The 18,310-nt window shown below is 44.1% G+C and overlaps 1 protein-coding gene across 6 annotated transcripts in view; it reads left to right on the top strand.

Moving 5' to 3' along the window:
* KIAA0319 (KIAA0319 ortholog) overlaps window positions 1-18,310 on the top strand; it is a 62,484-nt gene that overhangs the window by 34,010 nt on the left and 10,164 nt on the right. For 5 of the 6 annotated variants that reach the window (XM_053246899.1, XM_053246895.1, XM_053246894.1 and 2 more), the window contains 9 exons: window positions 23-146; window positions 1,966-2,098; window positions 3,394-3,542; window positions 10,929-11,080; window positions 11,693-11,831; window positions 13,672-13,831; window positions 15,987-16,129; window positions 17,581-17,703; window positions 17,826-17,916. In XM_053246899.1, the coding sequence (XP_053102874.1) occupies window positions 23-146; window positions 1,966-2,098; window positions 3,394-3,542; window positions 10,929-11,080; window positions 11,693-11,831; window positions 13,672-13,831; window positions 15,987-16,129; window positions 17,581-17,703; window positions 17,826-17,916 (1,214 nt within the window). The remainder of the gene's footprint in view (window positions 1-22; window positions 147-1,965; window positions 2,099-3,393; window positions 3,543-10,928; window positions 11,081-11,692; window positions 11,832-13,671; window positions 13,832-15,986; window positions 16,130-17,580; window positions 17,704-17,825; window positions 17,917-18,310) is intronic. The other variant, XM_053246896.1, reaches the window with a different exon arrangement.

Genomic DNA, 18,310 nt, shown 5'->3' with positions numbered 1-18,310 from the left:
CACCCCACCACACGTTACATAGGGAGTAAGAAGTCCTTATCTCCAGTTGACTGCAATGCAAGGAGGAGTCTACACATTCCAACTGACTGTGACTGATTCTGGTGACCAGCAGTCCACAGCTGAAGTCACAGTGACTGTCCAGCCTGGTAAGCAGATCTGGAACATGTTTGACTTTGCAGATCATCCACCAGCTGACTGTTTGTTAGATCTGTGTATATGAGTCGGCAGATCTAAGCTGTCCTCTTAATGCTAGGTGGAAGGGAGAGAGGAGAGAGCCAGCCAGCCATGCAGTCCAAGTGGCTTGGGCATCTGTTAAACTCAGAAGCCAGGCTATCTGGGCTTAATGCATACTGAATGCCGGTCCACAATGGCCGTGTAAGAGAGACAGGAAAAGCAGGCCAAGGCATCCTCATATGCCTGGCTCCTGAATAACCAGGGCTAATCCCTCCACTACTATGTAAGACCACCTGGCCTAGGCATGAGAGCCAGGAGAAAAAGGGACAGAGGAAGACACCTGGGTCAGCTCACAAGGTCCCTCTGCTGACCCCCACCAATGCTCAAAAAGCTAATTGTTTGTGGATGGAAAGTGGTTTTGTTTTGGTTTTTTAAAATCAGGATTTTAAAATGCAGTTTTTTCAATCCATACCCTTTTTTCTCCTCTTCCCCTGTCTTTTTTTTAATAGACCCATTTCTTTTTATGGTTTTTATTCCTCACTTGTTCATTTTTTTTAATGGTACAGTTGTATTTTATGGATATTGTGAGCCATTTTGGGATTCTGGCCAAAGAAATGAGATAGAAAGTAAAAAATATACAATATTAATAAATCGTGCCCTATGAGGAGGAGATGTGTAATGCATCTCTGCCCCCCCCCCCCGCCCCTATTCAGCATCCGCAGTCCTTGCTGTCTGCCCTGGTTGCCTTGAAAAGGCAGTCCTGATTTCCTTGCAGTGATAAAAGAACAAATATCATGGCTGCCTTTCATTAGCAGCCAGAGAGGGTGGTGTCAAGCATAAGGACTGAGCCTTACTACTACATTTCTAGGTCACCAGGAGAAGATAGCCTCTACCTGCTTCCTTTGTTAGATGAGACCAATCTTGGTCCATGATGTGCAATTGCCTTTTTACAAAGTCATTGTAATGAGTGTGGCTTAGTTCAGACTATCATCCCGGTTTATTTTTTACTAACTAAGGTTGGAATACTCCTCAGTTTCCCAAGTTTGTACATAACAGAAAACCTCAGTTTCATCAAAAATTCAAGAGGAAGCTTTCACTCTCCTTCCCTCACCTGCAGAGTGAGGAGGGTGTGTGCGTAAACCTGAGACTTGCTGTGGCCTCATTTCTGATGATCTAAATGATTGTTTGGATTGTTTGAACTGGACCTTTGTGAGAGAAAAGAGAAGCTTGCAGAAGAGGAAGCTTGCTAGGATTGCAAATAATGAGCTCATTCCAAAGAAAGTTGGGTATGCTTCAGGTTCACCACACATGGGTTTTCCATATAGCTATAAATAATATCTGTGTATACTGTTGTGTGTGGTGATAGTACATGAGTCTGTTTAACTGCATACATACTCCTTGGGAACCAAATGCAGGAATATGTGATAAAGTAGACATGTGTCCTATCTTCATATAAGATAGTCCATGTTTCTGTTTCTTCTCCTTTGGAAGAAAACTGTTGTGTGCAAAGCAGCCTTGGCCCTTCTGAAATCAAATTCTTAATTATACACTGATGTCCCATTGATTCTATTGCCATCTCTTTTGCTTTAATTATGCCATAATTTCCCCATTTCTTTGTGCAGTCTGGGCAGATAATTGCATTTTCTGTTTTGCTATAGACACAGCATCCATGATTGCGTCTTGCATTATGAAAAATCAGGGGTAGCAAATGATACTAAATTCTGAATCTCATCTGATTGGCAGTTGATAACTCTCATCAGTTATCTTTATTTTGATTTCTTTCTCTCCCAGAAAACAATAGCCCTCCAGTAGCTGTGGTTGGCCCAGATAAGGAGTTGACATTTCCTGTCCAGAGCACTATTCTTGATGGAAGCAAGAGCACTGATGACTTTGGCATTGTTTACTACTGCTGGGAGAATATCAGGTATTTTGTACAGGGAAAAAGTGCATCTAGGAATGCACTTGGTGGCATGTGAACATGCTTGTAGGGCCAAATTAGCAAGTACTACTTCTTGGACATAAGGGAAGGATCTTGAAAGCTTTGGGAATGAGGAAGGAAATATTAGTAGGGAATTACAAGTGTTTTTAACATGAACTCTTTCAGCCTAACTAGCTGTTTCTATACATACTTCAAGTGTATCTGTGTCAATATTGTCCATGTAAAATATTGCTAGTAATGGCCAACTAACTTTGCTGTATTCACACAGCCATGGAGAAGAATGTGATAGGCTAGTGGTAATTTCCATCATTCAGTTGGATATTAATTTGCTTTTCCTAGGGAGTACCATTTGTTGAAGGACCTCATAGGCTATTAGGTCACTAGGCAATCCTGTACTTATCCAAGATGTCTCCTCCAAAGCCACTTGGATCCCTAGCATTCTGTGGTTCTGGCCAGGAAATGAAGCAAGGAAGATACACACATCTTCCATGTGCATAATTAATCAGTATTTCAAATGTTCAGTTGGCTTTTAGGATTTTAGTATTTCTTGCATATTGTAATATGCTGTCTGATTTGATATATGTGTGGGTTTGAATTGGGTTCTGTGACTGCCTAGGTTGGCTTCAGAATGAATTGAAAAACCGAAGAGGCTTTTGGTCAGATATTTTCAGTTGACTGTTTCTGAAGCAGCATTGTATGTATTTATAAATAAATAGTGGACCAATGTGCAGAAGGACTTGTAAATAGGTATCAGGCTTGCAAGTAAATATTTTAAGGGATTGCTTCCGCCAGATTGTGGAAATGAGAGTCAAATTACATGTGACTCAAAGCATAATTGAGCTTCTTTGTTTTTATATTTAAAAAAAAAGCAGCTGTGGGAAGGTCCAGTTAGGACCATGGTGCAGGGAGAGGTTTTTCCCCCTTCCCCTCTGCACTGCAGTCTCAAGAACGCTGCTCGAAGTTGGTATTTGCCCTGGGAAGGAAATGGTCCTTGTGCCAATACACTGTTAAATGTGAAAGGCTTGTCAAGCTAAAAGTTTGCTGTTTGGCTCTGCTAGCCTAAAGCAAGTAGGCTACTCATCAACTGTACTACTCATCAACCTTGATTGTTAGCATGATCCAGTGTGAAGGAGAGCAATCCTGAAGCTTCAAAAATACAATCACCCTCAGAATCTGCTGTAGCACAAAAATATTTTGTTTGTTTTGTGTAACAATTTACAAAAATGAATAACTGAATTGAATCAGAATCCAGGTTTATGGCTTCTTCTGCTTTGTTGTAGTGGGCCAAACTTTTTGCAGATGGAAAATGTTGATAGTGCAGTAGCCACTGTTACAGGTCTACAGCTTGGAACCTATCATTTCAGACTGACAGTAAAAGACAGTCAAGGACTAAGCAGCTCTACCACGCTTTCTGTGACTGTTAAGGAGGGTAAGCCTGGTTACTCTTTCATATAAAGCGATTGTGACTTTCAGGTTCATCAGATTTTGGAATGAGATGGAATGGAGAGGAGAGCTGGTCTTGTGGTAGCAAGCATGACTTGTCCCCATAGCTAAGTAGGGTCTGCCCTGGTTGCAGCTGAATGGGAGACTTGATGTGTGAGCACTGCAAGATATTCCCCTCAGGGGATGAAGCCGCTCTGGGAAGAGCAGAAGGTTCCAAGTTCCATCCCTGGCTTCTCCAAGATAGGGCTGAGAGAGATTCCTGCCTGCAACCTTGGAGAAGCCGCTGCCAGTCTGTGAAGACAATACTGAGCTAGATAGACCCATGGGCTGACTCAGTATATGGCAGTTTCCTATGTCCCTACTTCTCATCATCCATTCCTGTTATGGCCACATATCTTATTTTGATCAACAAAAGTGTTTCATAATTCTCTGCTGCAGCAGTCCAAGGGTGTCTCATGTGTGGGTTATGCTCCTCCATGTGACTCTAGAGTCAGGACTATATAAATTAGGTTAGGCTTTTTAAGGCTGGGAGGAGCATGACCTCTCCAGTTCTTTTAGCCCTGCGTGGCTCTAAGGTAGCTTCTCCTCAGCTTTTCTCAGTTCTACTTTCCCCCCGCTTTAGGCTCTCTTGCTTTTTCTCCCTTCTTTTACTGTCTTCCTTTTTTCTAATTCTTTCTTATACGTAGAGAAGAAAAGAAAAAGAAAACTCCTGCTGTGCCTTTATACTTTGGTTTCCCCTTCTGTGCCTCCACTTGTTTTCCTATTCCTTCCGCTGCATAGAAAGAGCGGCCAGGGTACTCCACATGAGAGTACCAAAGCGAAAACAACAAGAGGGCCTACTGAAGGCCATTAGAGCAGCTGGGAACCTGCCCCTGAGGTCCGGTTCACTGACCTACACAGCTCCTTGGAATGCTCAGCCCCTGCCGAACAGCTGATGGGCGGTGTTCTGGAGCAAGAGAGAGCACTAACTACCAACTTTTAGGGCAAGGAAGTGGCCCAGGCATCGACCTTGCTACTGCTTCCCGCCAGCACCATGGGCAGCTTGCCTTCAGCAGCTGCAGCTCCACTACCCCCACACGCTCCAAGAAGCCTTGCGGGGCGCACGGAGGAACGCCAAGGCCCCGAAGTACCAGATATGGTCTCCACCAGCGGCCAGAAGCCCAGAGGAAAATGGGGGCTCAGAAGGCATTGGCAGTGCCCGAAGGCACTGGAGCAGGCTCAGCAGCACCCAGAGCTGCAACAGTGTGCACAGTACTGACCACAAGTGCAGCGATGACAGCAACTTCCCATCTGATGAGCCCGGCCCAAGTTGGGCTTTCGGTTTCTTCTACTCTCCACCCCTGCCCCGAGTCCCTCGGGGGCATCCATGCTCACCCAACCTACCCTAGTGAGTGAAACCCTCTCCCAAATGCCAGGAGTTAAGCCACCTATCTGGGGCACGTGGTTTGAGAACTTGCTGGCAAGCTCATTTGAAAGATATGACCAACTAAGGTCTAAAAAGAGAAGGCAGACCAAGCAGGATTCATCCTCCTCCTCCTCTACCACTTCTTCTTCAGTCTCAGAGACTCCAGCCCCTTAAAAAACAAAGAAAAAGTGAAAACATGTTAAGAAAGCCAAAAGGTCAAAGTTCTAAGGTCTAATCAAAACAGAGGGATAAGAGTGTGCATTCATCTGAACTCTCCAATCTAGGCTTTCCCAACCCCAGATGTCCACTTCCTAGGTAGACGGGAAAACTCCCCGCTGCACCCCCTCAAAGACCTCCAGAAAAAAACCCGGGCAACCTGATCCCCATTATTCCCCTTGAGAAACCCACCTCACCAGAAAATCCAGATCTCCCTACAGACCCTTTGCGGGGAGGTGATCTTGATCAACCAAGAGAGGAGGGAGAATGGTCTGATCGTGAAGAACCTGAGAGCTCAGAAGCACCACAGAGACTTTTTCAGTCCATAAACTTGGCCCCATTGCATCTCAGGAATCCCAGCCACTGAGTAAAAGTGACCTGGTGTTCCTGGGGTCAAAGCCAAGTAATATGCCCCTGCCTATTCCTAAACAATTTGTGGAAGTGGCAAAAAGTGAATGGATGGTTTCAAAAATGGCTAATACTATAGCAATAAAAGTTGTAAGCATTCCAACAGGAAGGGGAGGGGATTTTCAACATGCCCCCCATGGATGCCCCCATTGTGGCTATGATATCTGGTTTGGTCCTGACTAGGGACGGGGAGTCTGCCCCAAAAGATCCTGCAGACAAACGTATGGAGGGGGTAATGAAACGGGTGCATGATTCCACAGCATTATCAATAAATTTTTAATCTATTCATAAATGATCAAGAAGCAGGGGTAAGCAGCGATGTGGCCAGATTTGCAGATGATACCAAACTCTTCCGGGTAGTGAAATCCAAAACGGATTGTGAGCAGCTCCAAAAGGATCTCTCCAAACTGGGGGAGTGGGCGACAAAATGGCAAATGCGGTTCAGTGTTAGCAAGTGTAAAGTGATGCACATTGGGACGAAAAACCCCAAATTCAAGTATACGCTGATGGGATCCGAGCTGTCGGTGACGGACCCCCAGGAGAGGGATCTTGAGGTCGTGGTGCACAGCGCGTTGAAAGTGTCGAGTCAATGTGCGGCAGCTGTGAAAAAGGCCAATTCCATGCTAGGGATCATTAGAAAGGGGATTGAAAATAAAACGGCTAATATTATAATGCCCTTATACAAAACTATGGTGCGACCACACTTGGAGTACTGCGTACAATTCTGGTCACCACATCTTAAAAAGGACATTGTTGAACTGGAGAAGATACAGAAGAGGGCAACCAAGATGATCAGGGGCCTAGAGCACCTTTCTTATGAGGCAAGACTACAACACCTGGGGCTTTTTAGTTTGTGGGGAGACATGATAGAGGTCTATAAAATCATGCATGGCGTGGAGAAAGTGGAGAGAGAGAGAGATTCTTTTCCCTCTCACACAACCACTAGAACCAGGGGTCACTCCATGAAACTGATTGCCAGGACGTCTAGGACCAACAAACGGAAGTACTTTTTCACACAACGCGTGATCCACTTGTGGAACTCTCTGCCACAGGATGTGGTGACAGCCAACAACCTGGATGGCTTTAAGAGGGGTTTGGATGACTTCATGGAGGAGAGGTCTATCAATGGCTACTAGTCGGAAGGCTGTGGGCCACCTCCAGCCTCAAAGGCAGGATGCCTCTGAGTACCAGTTGCAGGGAAGTAATGGCAGGAGAGAGGGCACGCCTTCAACTCTTGTCTGTGGCTTCCAGCGGCATCTGGTGGGCCACTGTGCGAAACAGGATGCTGGACTAGCTGGGCCTTGGGCCTGATCCAGCAGGGCTGTTCTTATGTTCTTAATGAGAGCTGCTGCAGCTGCCTCTATGGTAGCTAGAGTTTCATTAATCTGGCTAGATGACTTGATTCGGGAACCTCCCTCTGACCCAATTAGGTTGAGGAAACACTTTTAAAGTTTAAAGTTGCACAAAGTACAAGCCTTTATGGCGGATGCTGTGCTTGACTCCCTCCAATTTGATCAGCTTCACGAGGGTCCAGTGTATCACCTGGATCCAGGCTGGTTAAGGCTGGCTGCATGGAAACTGAGTGGCACATCTTGAAACAATCGTGGCTAAGGTGCTTAACACAATGCTCACTTCCAGATGCCCCCCACTAATAGAATTTATCAATATACATGGCAGGCCTTTCTGTGATGGTCTACATGACATGGGGATCAGCCACCATGATGCATGTCCTGCAGTTTCTTCAGGATGGCTTAGACCAAGGACTCTCTGCGAACACCTTGAAATGCCAGGCCTTGGTGGGACTTCTAAGCTATCCATGCAACGTCACTCCCACCTAAGACGTTTCCTGAGAGGCGCCACTCTTCTCTCCCCTCCAGTGGTATATCGCCTCCTACATGACGTCTACATACAGTCCTGAAGGTGCTCCATGGTCATCTCTTCAAACCAGTAGCCACCATACCGCTACACCTACTCTCTTTCAAACTAGTTTTCCTCATTGCTATTACCTCAGCCCATAGGGTCTCTGAACTCAGGGCCTTGTCTGTACATAAAAACCTGTGGTTTTTCCCCACGGACTCAGTTAAGCTTATCCCAGACCCTTTTTTTCCATCCAAAGGTAGCATCTCCCTTCCACATGTCACAGGACATTATTCTTTTCCTCTTTTTGCCCTAAGCTGGTTCACCCGGCAGAGAAGGCCTGGCACAAGCTAGACATGTATAGGTGCCTTAAGATATATAGATATAGATATAAATATCAATATATATGTGTGTGTGCGTGTGTGCATGCGCGCAAGCTAGGTGTGCACCTACGCATGCCTAGCTTGTGCCAGGCATTTATTTTATTTATTTTATTTATTTATTTAAAATCTTGTGCCAGGTTTTTTAAATATATATATTAAAATAAAGCACTAAGCACATTAGGTCTACTGAATCCCTTTTTGTTTCCTTCTTACCACGAACCATGGGCCAGGCCGTCACTCCTGCCACCTTGGCTAGATGGCTACAGGCATGCATAGCTTTGGCTTATGAGTCCCAGGACCTCAAGATGCCACTAAAGTGTGTGCCCACTCTATAGCTGCATTCGCGGCTTTCTCTAAGAATGTCCCTGTACAGGACATTTGTAGAGCAGCCACCTGGCGAGCGCCGTCTACCTCAACTAGACACTACAAATTGGATGCTTTCGCCTCTGCACAAGCAGTGTTTGGGAGGCAAGTCCTCCAGCAGGGTCTCCCTTCAGAGTAGGTGAGGGGCTCTTTCCCTAGTTGGACTAGGGCTGTGGTATGTCCTCACATGTGAGACACCCTTGGACTGCAGCAGCAGAGAATGGAGCATTGGTTACTCACTGTGCAGGCTTCTTGCTGCTGCATCCAAGGATGTCTCAACCTGCTCTGCAGCGCCAGCGCCTACTTTACAGGGATCTGCTGAAGCTACCAATTCTTTTTATTTGACCTGCTCCTGCATGTTTAAAAAAGAGAGAGAGAGGACTTTCCCCCTCTTTTCCCATAGGTAGTTCCAGTTAGCTTGAGCTCATTTGTACTTAATTACCAGTAGTGTACATAGTTTTCCTTTGTAGAAGTACTCTTTGCCTCTAGGCCTGAAAGAACGGAAGGGGTCATGTTCCTCCCAGCCTTAAAAAGCCTAACCTAATTTACATAGTCCTGCCTCTAGAGTCTCATGGAGGAGCATAATCCACATGTTAGACGCCCTTAGATGCAGCAGCAAGAAGAAGCCTTCACGGTGAGTAACCAATGCTCCATTTTCTGTTGGTCTCTTGAGTATGTTTTTCTGCCCATGATTTCTTTGTGGTTCCTCAAATGCCATTTGTCCCATTCCCTGTTTGACTTGCCAGGATCTTGTTTTAAATCATTCAGTTATTTTTGTTTATCCATCCGCCTATTCTTTCTTCACTTTGTTCTTCCTGGATCGACTTGCCCTTAGGTCATTTGAGGACAGCTTGCTTAGGAATCCTTCATTCACTTAAGCGTGGATTGGGGGAGCCACATCTCAGGCCTTAAGAACATAAGAACAGCCCTGCTGGATCAGGCCCAAGGCCTATCATGTCCAGCATCCTGTTTTGTACAGTGTTCCACCAGATGCCTCTGGGGAGCCCACAGGCAAGAGGTGAGGGCATGCCTTCTCTCCTGCTATTGCTCCCCGGCAACTGGTATTGAGGCATCTTGCCTCTGAGGCTGGAGGTGGCCCACAGCCACCAGACTAGCAGCCAGACTAGTAGCCCTTCTCAGTGGTGATGATAACCTCTATTTGAAACTCTCTCCCCAGGGAGGTATGTTTAGTGGGCTCTCTTTGTTGGGAATTCTCTCTGGTAAGAAATACCCTTCTATTACAGCAGAGTGCACTGAGGTACAACACAGCGGAGTCTGCTTAGGCATGCGTGTCTGCTGAGAGAGTAAAAGAAACTTGGAGCCAGTTCATAGTTTCAAATCAATATAAGGAGTCTTTATTAGTGAACTCCATTCTAGATAGTAAAGTGGAGAGATAGGATCTCTAATCTGTCTAACTAGCTTGATGCAGAGGGATGGATTCTGCATCTCTGCACACATGGTGCAGGGAGAGAGGAGCGTGGGTGTTTCAAGGGAGAAGAAAAGGAAAGAGGGAAGTGGCAAGAATGACGGAAGGAAGTCCCTGAGAATAGCAATCTACATATCAAAGGGATAGTGTCAGAGCAGTAGAGAAGGGATGACCAATGTCTTGACTCCTCTAGCGCTCTGACTCACTAATCTGTCCTCCTCTGTCATTGAGACATGAGACAGCGCAGAGTCCTTCACTTCTAACACTCTTAAGAGCTCCCAGAGACTTTGAAAGGCGTGGCTAGATGGTACAATAGTTTTAATGCTTTATTTGGTTGCTTTTAATGTTGTGTTTGGTATGTGTTGGTTTTTATGTATGCTTATAAAATTTGGTAAACTTCTGCAAGAGCCATTCAGGTCAGAAGTGTCTAAATAAAATGATGGAACATGCTAATGTTTGCTCTACCTTTTTGCCATCATTCTCACACACTTCTTTTTTTTGTCTCATTTCTTTTCCACACATCTACTTTCCAGTCTTTGTGCAACAATTTCAGCTGTATCATCCCCTTGGAAAGTTGCTTCATGTTCTGTTTGTTTCCCACATTCTTCTCTTTAGAAAGATGCTTATAGAATGCCTGTACTGAGTGCCTTTTCAGTATTTTTATTTTTTTATAATAGTTCTTGCCCCACTGACCATATTTTTCTGTTAATCTTTTTGTTGTGATTGTTATGAGCTGTCTTGGTTTCTCTTAACAGACTAATGGCTGCACAGTTTCAAGCTCTTTCTTTGATTACAAACGTACGTGTGTGTGTGTGTACCATTTTGCTTTAGGATTAGTTCCTATTTTTCATCATTATTAATTTATCTGTCTACATCTTGTGGAATTATCTCAGGCTCACAATAAGAGAATGCACTAATTAGTGCAGGGTTTCTCAACGTGTGGGTCCCCAGATGTAATTGGACTTCAACTCCCATAATTCCCAACCCACGGCCACTGGGGCTGAGGATTATGGGAGTTGAAGTCCAATAACATCTGGGGACCCACACGTTGAGAAACCCTGAATTAGTGCATTCTGCCCTCCCCAAAGAGAGAGGAAGTCACAGGAGTTCTGCTGACTGTGTTGGGAATGTTGACTGCTCTGCAAATAGCCAACTGTTTTAACAAAGAAATGATTTCAATGTTGAGCCCCCCCGCAACCCCCACATCCCCTCCCACATTCCAAGAATAATCTCCATTTGTGAAATTTATAGTAATGTACTTACTTACATCCTATATTTTTAATGAGCTTTCCTCCCACTTATTTTATTGTTCAGAGCGCAACCAGCCACCTAAGGCTCATGCAGGAGACCAACACACTCTTATTCTTCCCAATAACTCTGTTGCATTGGATGGTTCACAATCTGCTGATGACCAAGGAATTGTGTCCTATCTCTGGATTCGGGATGGCCAGAGCCCAGCGGCTGGAGTAAGCAGTTTAATAGTTCATCTAGGCCAGATTGGATCTTTGTCATACATTCCTGTTTACCTCTCTTTTATTTGCATTGTTGCCATATTTCTGAACCAATATAGGTCGCTGGATAGATGAGTAGCCCTGGGCAAGTTAATATAAAACTCAGTTCTCCAATATTAAAATGAGGATGACAGAAACCAAACTCATGGATCTGAGGAGGAATTGGAGAGTCATCCCCTATAAACCTATTTGTAAGGCTGTTCTAGGCTAATTTTTGGCATGTGAAAAATAGGCTGAGTATTAGCCTCAGGTAAAAATGAACCTTGCCTAATGTGGGGAAATGACTTGATTAGCAAGCCAGAGGTTGATGGTTCAAATCCCTGCTGGAATGCTTCACAGACTATGGGAAACACCCAGAAGCAGCGATATAGGAAAATGCTGAAAGGTGTCATCTCATACTGTGCGTGGGAAATGGCAATGGTAAACCCCTCCTGTATTCTACCAATAGACAACCACAGGGCTCTGTGGTCGCCAGGAGTCGACATCAACTCGATAGCACACTTTACCTTTACCTTTAAAAATGAATCTTAAACTGTGTACTCAAGTGCCGACTTCTTACTTTTGTAGGATGTGATACATGGGTCAGACCATGAGGCAGTGTTGCAGCTAACCAATCTTGTGGAAGGAATCTATACTTTTCACTTGAAAGTCACCGATGGCAAGGGAGAGTCAGACATGGACAGCACTGTTGTGGAAGTACGGCCTGGTATGATATTTAGAGGACATCTATAGCATATGCTCTGTGTTCTTCCTAAGTTCTTTCTCCTCTTCTATAGGTGGCAAAACAAAGACCTGGTCAGGCTTTGTTATCAATCATATGTAAAATCCTGACTCCATAGATCTATGACATGCCATTACTAAAAACATTATAGTTTCATTCCATTGTTTTGAATCTTCATTGCAATTCGAGACAGGTGTCTAAAGTTAATGTGAAATACTGTCCTGTCGGAAGTCTTGATTTGTTTCGTGGATTCTCCAGTTAGTGGTGGAGTAATTATATTGCCTGAGACCTACTTTTGCAAGATGTTGTCTAAGTTGCAGTCTACCTTTGCTTAAACCAGGGTTCCCAGCAGGGGGTACTTGAAGGGATCCTAGGGGGTTCTCAGATACCTCCTGCCTCCCCACACTGCAGCCATGCATTTAAAGATCACCAGCTTGAAGCCAATACATCCTCAGATGCAAAAGGGGAGAAGACGCTCCTCTTCTGCTCCTGTTTGGCTTGCGACAGAAGGGATACACTTGCCCAAAAAAGGCTGGGAAGCCCTGGCTTAGACTCTGTGCCCTTTGGGAACTAGGTACTCATTCTTATTATTTTTCTGTATATAGTAGTAGTAGTAGTTCTGTAGGCAGCTTTCAGACCAAATCAAGCCCTCCAAGCCTCTTCCTCTCTTTGACTGAAATATTATCTCCTCTTTTCTTTGCCATTGCTGATATGCTTTTCAGTCTTCCTTGGCAGCTGCAGGCTCTCTAGTAAGCTCACTGCCATGTTTCTTGAATAACATCATACATGGCATCTGTGGGTAGTGCTGTAAAGAGCTGTGGTGAACAAAGCTGTGGAGATGGCAGTCATTTGGAGCAGTAGGTATGCCTCAGAGAAATATATATAAAGATGTTATGCTTTCTCTCTCCAGTTCCTTGTTTCTCTTCTATTCTGTGTTCCACTTTAATCGCTTTAGTTTGTCATCGTATAGTTAAGTGAATAATTCCCATCTAACTCATTCCATATTACTATTATTATCAGGGGCTGACATGCTTTTGTTTTAAAATTTTAATCAGATTTGTTTTATATTTTTAGCTTAATATTTTAATTGTGTCTTTTTTACAATCTTGTTTTTAAATTTTGCTGTTAACCGCCTTGGGATTGTTTTAATGAAAGGCGGTATATAAATTTAACACTAAATAAAATAAAATCCTGACTACCAAAGCACATGTGTAAAGTGCTACAGGGATGCGAGTGGGGCTCACACACAACTCTGCCAGCCCCTCTACAAGTGTGCTATTGTGCAAGTGGGCAAAACGTCTCCATTCTGCTCGCCCTCTGGAAGAGAGGAAACACGTTGCAAACCCCATTTGCATCTGCACAGACCCTCTTTACACCTGTGTATTGGTAGTCAAGATATCAGCAATTATTATTTGTGCACCACTTTTCAACAGGAAAGTTCTCAAAGCTGTTTGCATAGAAAAGAGAATAAGAAGTTGGTTCCCTGTCTCCAAAAGGGCACAGTGTAAAAACTGTGAAAGAGAGGCAACAACCACTGGGGGGTCGCAACATACATTTTCAGTGTTGGGGCCGGGTTGGGGATAAAGATCCTGGAAGAAAAAATCACTCACTTTGTTCTGAGTCCACTAACAGTGCTGCATCTGAGAGGAGTATGATTTTAGCACCCAGTATATGATACATTTCTGTTTTGGAACTAGCATTTTCTTCTTCTTTTATTGCCAGTTGTGAGAGCCCTAAGAAATAGGAATTTGAGAGTGTGACCTCCAAGTGTCAAGACAACATTGGTCATGCTATGGAAAAAGTACTTTTTTTTTTGCTTTTGCAGACCCCAAGAAAAATGGCCTTGTGGAACTGATCTTGCAAGTAGGAGTTGGACAGTTGACTGAACAACAGAAAGAGACTCTTGTGAGACAGCTAGCAATGCTGCTGAATGTCTTAGATCCAGACATTAAAGTTCGGAATATACACGCTTATTCTGATATCAGGTACAGAGAGATATTGCGAATAAAAGTGGCCCGAACAAATATAGACTAGAAACTTCATTTCAGTGACCAGTGATGTAGATAGAGGAATACACATTAATATCAACTTGCTCATATGTATCATGTGTGTTATAATGAACTTCGTCATTTATAAGGATATTAAAAGTTTGGGCTGACTTTCTGATGAGAACAGTGCCCTGAAGCTAGCTCTAAGCCATATTTGTGCAAAGATCTGGCCTTGAAGCCAAATCATTGACACCTTGAAGATCTGGCCCTGAGCAGAGGCAGCAACTCACAGTGCTTACATCCACTCAATGGGGAAAATGCTGGGAAGGACTGGATTTCCCAGAGTTCCCTGCATGCCATCATGCATGGCTTCAGCATCCCTGGGACTTCCCTTGCACTGTGCAGAGGACCTCTGAGTGGATGTTAGTACTGGAAGTGGCTGCCTCTGTGCACCACTAGGGGTGAGGTGCAAAGAAGTTGGTTTTGATGTTTTGTGGCTCAGTCTTTGCATAGGCCTAATATCCACTCTTAAAAAGTCTGCTGTGAGCCATTAAGATAATGAGGTGCTTCACATGATTACTGTGAAGTGCCTCGATGAGGTCTGCAATCCCCACAGGCAATCATGCCTGGAGTCCTGGGCAGCCGGATCGGCCGCCCACATGACTACTGGCTCCATCATGGAGTCGGTGGGGCTGCGGGGATCTGGGGCTGCCCAGCCCCCAGAAGTCTCAGGATGCCCCGCACAAGGGCACAGGGCATTCTGGGGGGACTCCCGAGTCGCCTCCCAGTCGGGGGTCTACTTGTGTGTCGCTGTGCACCGCAGCAACAAATTGAGGTTAACAGAGCGCTCGCCCTGTTAACCTCATTTAAGGGGAGGGTGGACTAGGTGGGCTAGCCCCCTGGGAACCACCAGGCTTGCCCGCAAGCCCTGTGGTTTCCACAGTTGGTAGAAAGCGGGCTAGGCTCCCTTAGTCCGCTTTCTACTGATTGTGGGAATAGCTTCAATATATTGTTAAGTCTGCCGATTTGAGGTTAGAAGAGTAGAAGTAGAAGAGTTGTGCAAAGAAGAAAGGTCTTTAAAAGTTGCCCCCTGAAAGCTTCTTTGGTGGCTTCTGTAAGGCTTTATCACTTGTTGACCAACATTTAAATTAACGTAAAGGGTATTTTCTGACCTTTGGAATGGTATTTGGAAAATACCATTAAATACCCTAATTCTTCACTGGACTGAAACTTGAGGATTTTGCCCACTTTATGGAAGACACACAGTTATTTCAATTCATAAAGATTCAAATTAAACTTACTTACCTCTCCTCTTGGTGGTAGGATGCTTTCTAAATAAAATCCTAGATCTCTAGAGCGTTATATTGAGTGGCTTGTACTCTGCCCGGAACCCAGAGGCTCTGCTGGCAATGGTGTAGACAGAATGAGATGCCATTTCAAGGAATACTCTAGATATGGGTAGGCAATGTCAAGGCCTTTGTTGGAAATTCTGCTAGCAATAGGGGTGTGCATGAATGGTTCATTGCAAACTGGTGGTTTGGTCACAGACCAAAACACCAAACCAGACCCGGTTTGCGAACCGGTTTGGCAATGATAAGGGGCAGCCAGGTGGGGGCGGCAAGAGAGGTAATAAGCTGGTCGGCTTAGCTGTCAACACTGCCCTTCACCCTCCTGGTGTGGCCTCAAGTGCGTTCCTCCCTTCTTTATCAAGCTGCCACTGAGCTGGTAGCTTGGTAAAGGAGGGAGAAGTGTACTTGGGCCGCACCAGGAGGGCGAGTGGCGGTGCCAGCAGCCACGCTAGCCTGGCAAGGAGCTTATTACCTCTCTAGCTGTCCATGCCCGGCCATCCCTTACATTTGAAAGAGTCCCCCATCCCTGTACTCGTAAAGAGGAATCCTCACCGGATTTCCCTTTACAAGTATATTGGCCACCGAAACTGGTTCCGGACTGGCTAGTCGGTTAGACCAAACTGGTTTGGAGCAATGCGGTTTGGTTCAAATTGATTTGAATTTGAACCGAACTGCATTATTTTGTTCCGTGCACACCCCTAGATAGCAAGAATGTTTCTTACAATTAAATTGAGACACTAAATCATTTGGGAGCTAGAAATATATCTCTGTGTTTTAATTTAATCTGTACATCCCCTCTTCAGCACGGCTGTTGTATTCTACGTGCAGAATGGGCATCCTTACCAGCTGATAAAGGCTTCAGATGTTGTGCAGATGTTGCGTTTTAAACTCTTGAAGGAGAAGCCAGACTTCTTACTTTTTAAAGTACTTCGTGTTGATACGGCTGGTAGGTGTTTGTGTTACATTCTATCATCTGCTGAGTTTTACAAGAGGGGTGTGTGTGTGTGTGTGTGTGTGTGTGTGTGTGTGTGTGTATATCTCCCCCTCCTGTTGCTGTGCATGGTTTGTGACAATGATGTAACTAATTTTTACAATTTAACTCTATCCCCTTTGTTCAGTGTTCAGTAATTTTGCCTATGTTGCAAACCATGTGAAAGCTTGTCTGTGTTACAAGCACTTTAACAGAGGAAAGCTCCATTGGCAGAAACTCCTCCTGTGAACTGAAGGAGAGTTGTGCTCAATCAAGGGATCTTTGCACAAGTGGAACTCTTCTGCAATTCCCAGAAGGAATGTCCATCAGTGGGTTGCTGCTGTGATAAAAGTCTGGATGCTTGATAAGCATCCAGATAAGCAAAGAATTACTTGATGTAAGCCATTCTTGACAGACTGTTGTTATATGTCCTGTTTTTAGCATCATTTTACAGTATAATTACTTTCTATTTAAATGCACCTGAACTTATGCAACATATTTTTAATACTCTCAAGTCAAGATGGTTCCATACTGGTGCAGATGTATATTGTCAAAAATAGTTTGGTTTATTCATAATACAAACTCGTTCTGTAGTGCAGAAAAATGGCAATGCTAACAGACTCATTGTTCAAAGTAGCACATTGTTTGCCTCTGCTGTTTACCTATATAAATAAAAGGACTGGATTTATATCGTTAAATTGGAAGATAGTAGCTCTGTTTGTAGACACGTTTTGCATGGCAAAGGAGCCAGATTCAGCCTCTGGCATCTCTAGTTGGATCTCAGGTAGCAAAGTTGGGAAAGATCTTTGCCTGAAACCTTTGTGAACCACTGTTAGTTAGAGCAGATATGCTAGACCAATGAGTTCACCCATTTTCAGATTTCATATTTTTATGTAAATAGATGGATTTTATAAAAGAGGATCTGGTAAGCTAAAATTGAAGGAGACTTGGGAAGCTATATTTTCTCATGCTATAGTTGGGAAGATACTACCCTGCTTAACTGAGCAAGGAGATAGCTTTTGAAGTGGTGATTCTCTTATATTTAGCATGGGGAGAGCAACTGGCCCTATCCAACCCCAGCACAGCATCCCTCCAGTGGCTGTTGCTGGTATCTGTCTTATGTTTCTTTTTAGATTTTGAGCCCTTTGGGGAAAGGGAACCATCTTATTTATTTATGTATTATTTCTTTTTCTATGTAAACCGCTTTGGGAACTTTGGTTGAAGAGCGGTATATAAATATTTGTAGTGGTAGATGATATTAGCCACGTTTTTAATACTTATTCAGTGAATAATTCATTGAAGCACCTTAATCAGATTGTTAAGGAGGCATTTAATTGTAAAAGTCTGCCTGGGGTTTGCAAGTGAAAGAACAGAACACGAATACCTGCAATATTAATCATTTCAGGGTGTTTTTTTTGCTATTATAGCTTGCCTTTTAAAATGCTCTGGACATGGACACTGTGATCCCATCACAAAGCGTTGCATTTGCTATCAACTGTGGATGGAAAATTTGATACAGTGGTACCTAAATGATGGCGAGAGTAACTGTGGTGAGTGGAGAGTGTTCCAGGAATGGACACTGAAGAGAAGCAGATCTGTGAATTGACTGTCTTGAATGCACAAGGGCATGAATGGACCCTCTTAACATTTCATATCATTCTACTTCTTCTAGAATGGAGTATACTCTATGTAACGCTCACTGCTTTCATTTTGATTGTGCTAATGGTGGGATTAGCCTGGCTCTGCATCTGCTGCTGCAAAAGGTAAGCATTCTGTTTTTATCATAATGAGATGCTAATGCCCCTTGGTTCTGCACTCATCATCACTAGCACAGATCAGAACCACCACTTCACCCACAAACATATGTGTATGGGTCTGGGGAATCGCCAGATTTCAGTCATTCTGACTGTAAGTTTGGTGTGGTGGTTAAAGGGTGTTAAGCAGTATCCACTTAATGTCAAATGAGGTCTGTTTCATATGTGCTGCCATCAATATTTATGGTTTCTCAAAACAGAATGGTGAGGATGGAGCTCAACATGATAAAACTATTTGTGTGAGTGGTCACTTGCACAATTCAGGTAGCATCCTAACCATGCCAGTACAATACTTCCTTTTTGGCTGTTCTCATGTAGAACACTGTCTACGGGGTGACATTAT

Source organism: Hemicordylus capensis, chromosome 4, assembly GCF_027244095.1.
Source record: "Hemicordylus capensis ecotype Gifberg chromosome 4, rHemCap1.1.pri, whole genome shotgun sequence".
Classification (NCBI taxonomy): Eukaryota; Metazoa; Chordata; class Lepidosauria; order Squamata; family Cordylidae; genus Hemicordylus; species Hemicordylus capensis.
The sequence above is the reverse complement of the archived record's forward strand: the minus strand, read 5'-3'. Positions and strand labels throughout refer to the sequence as shown.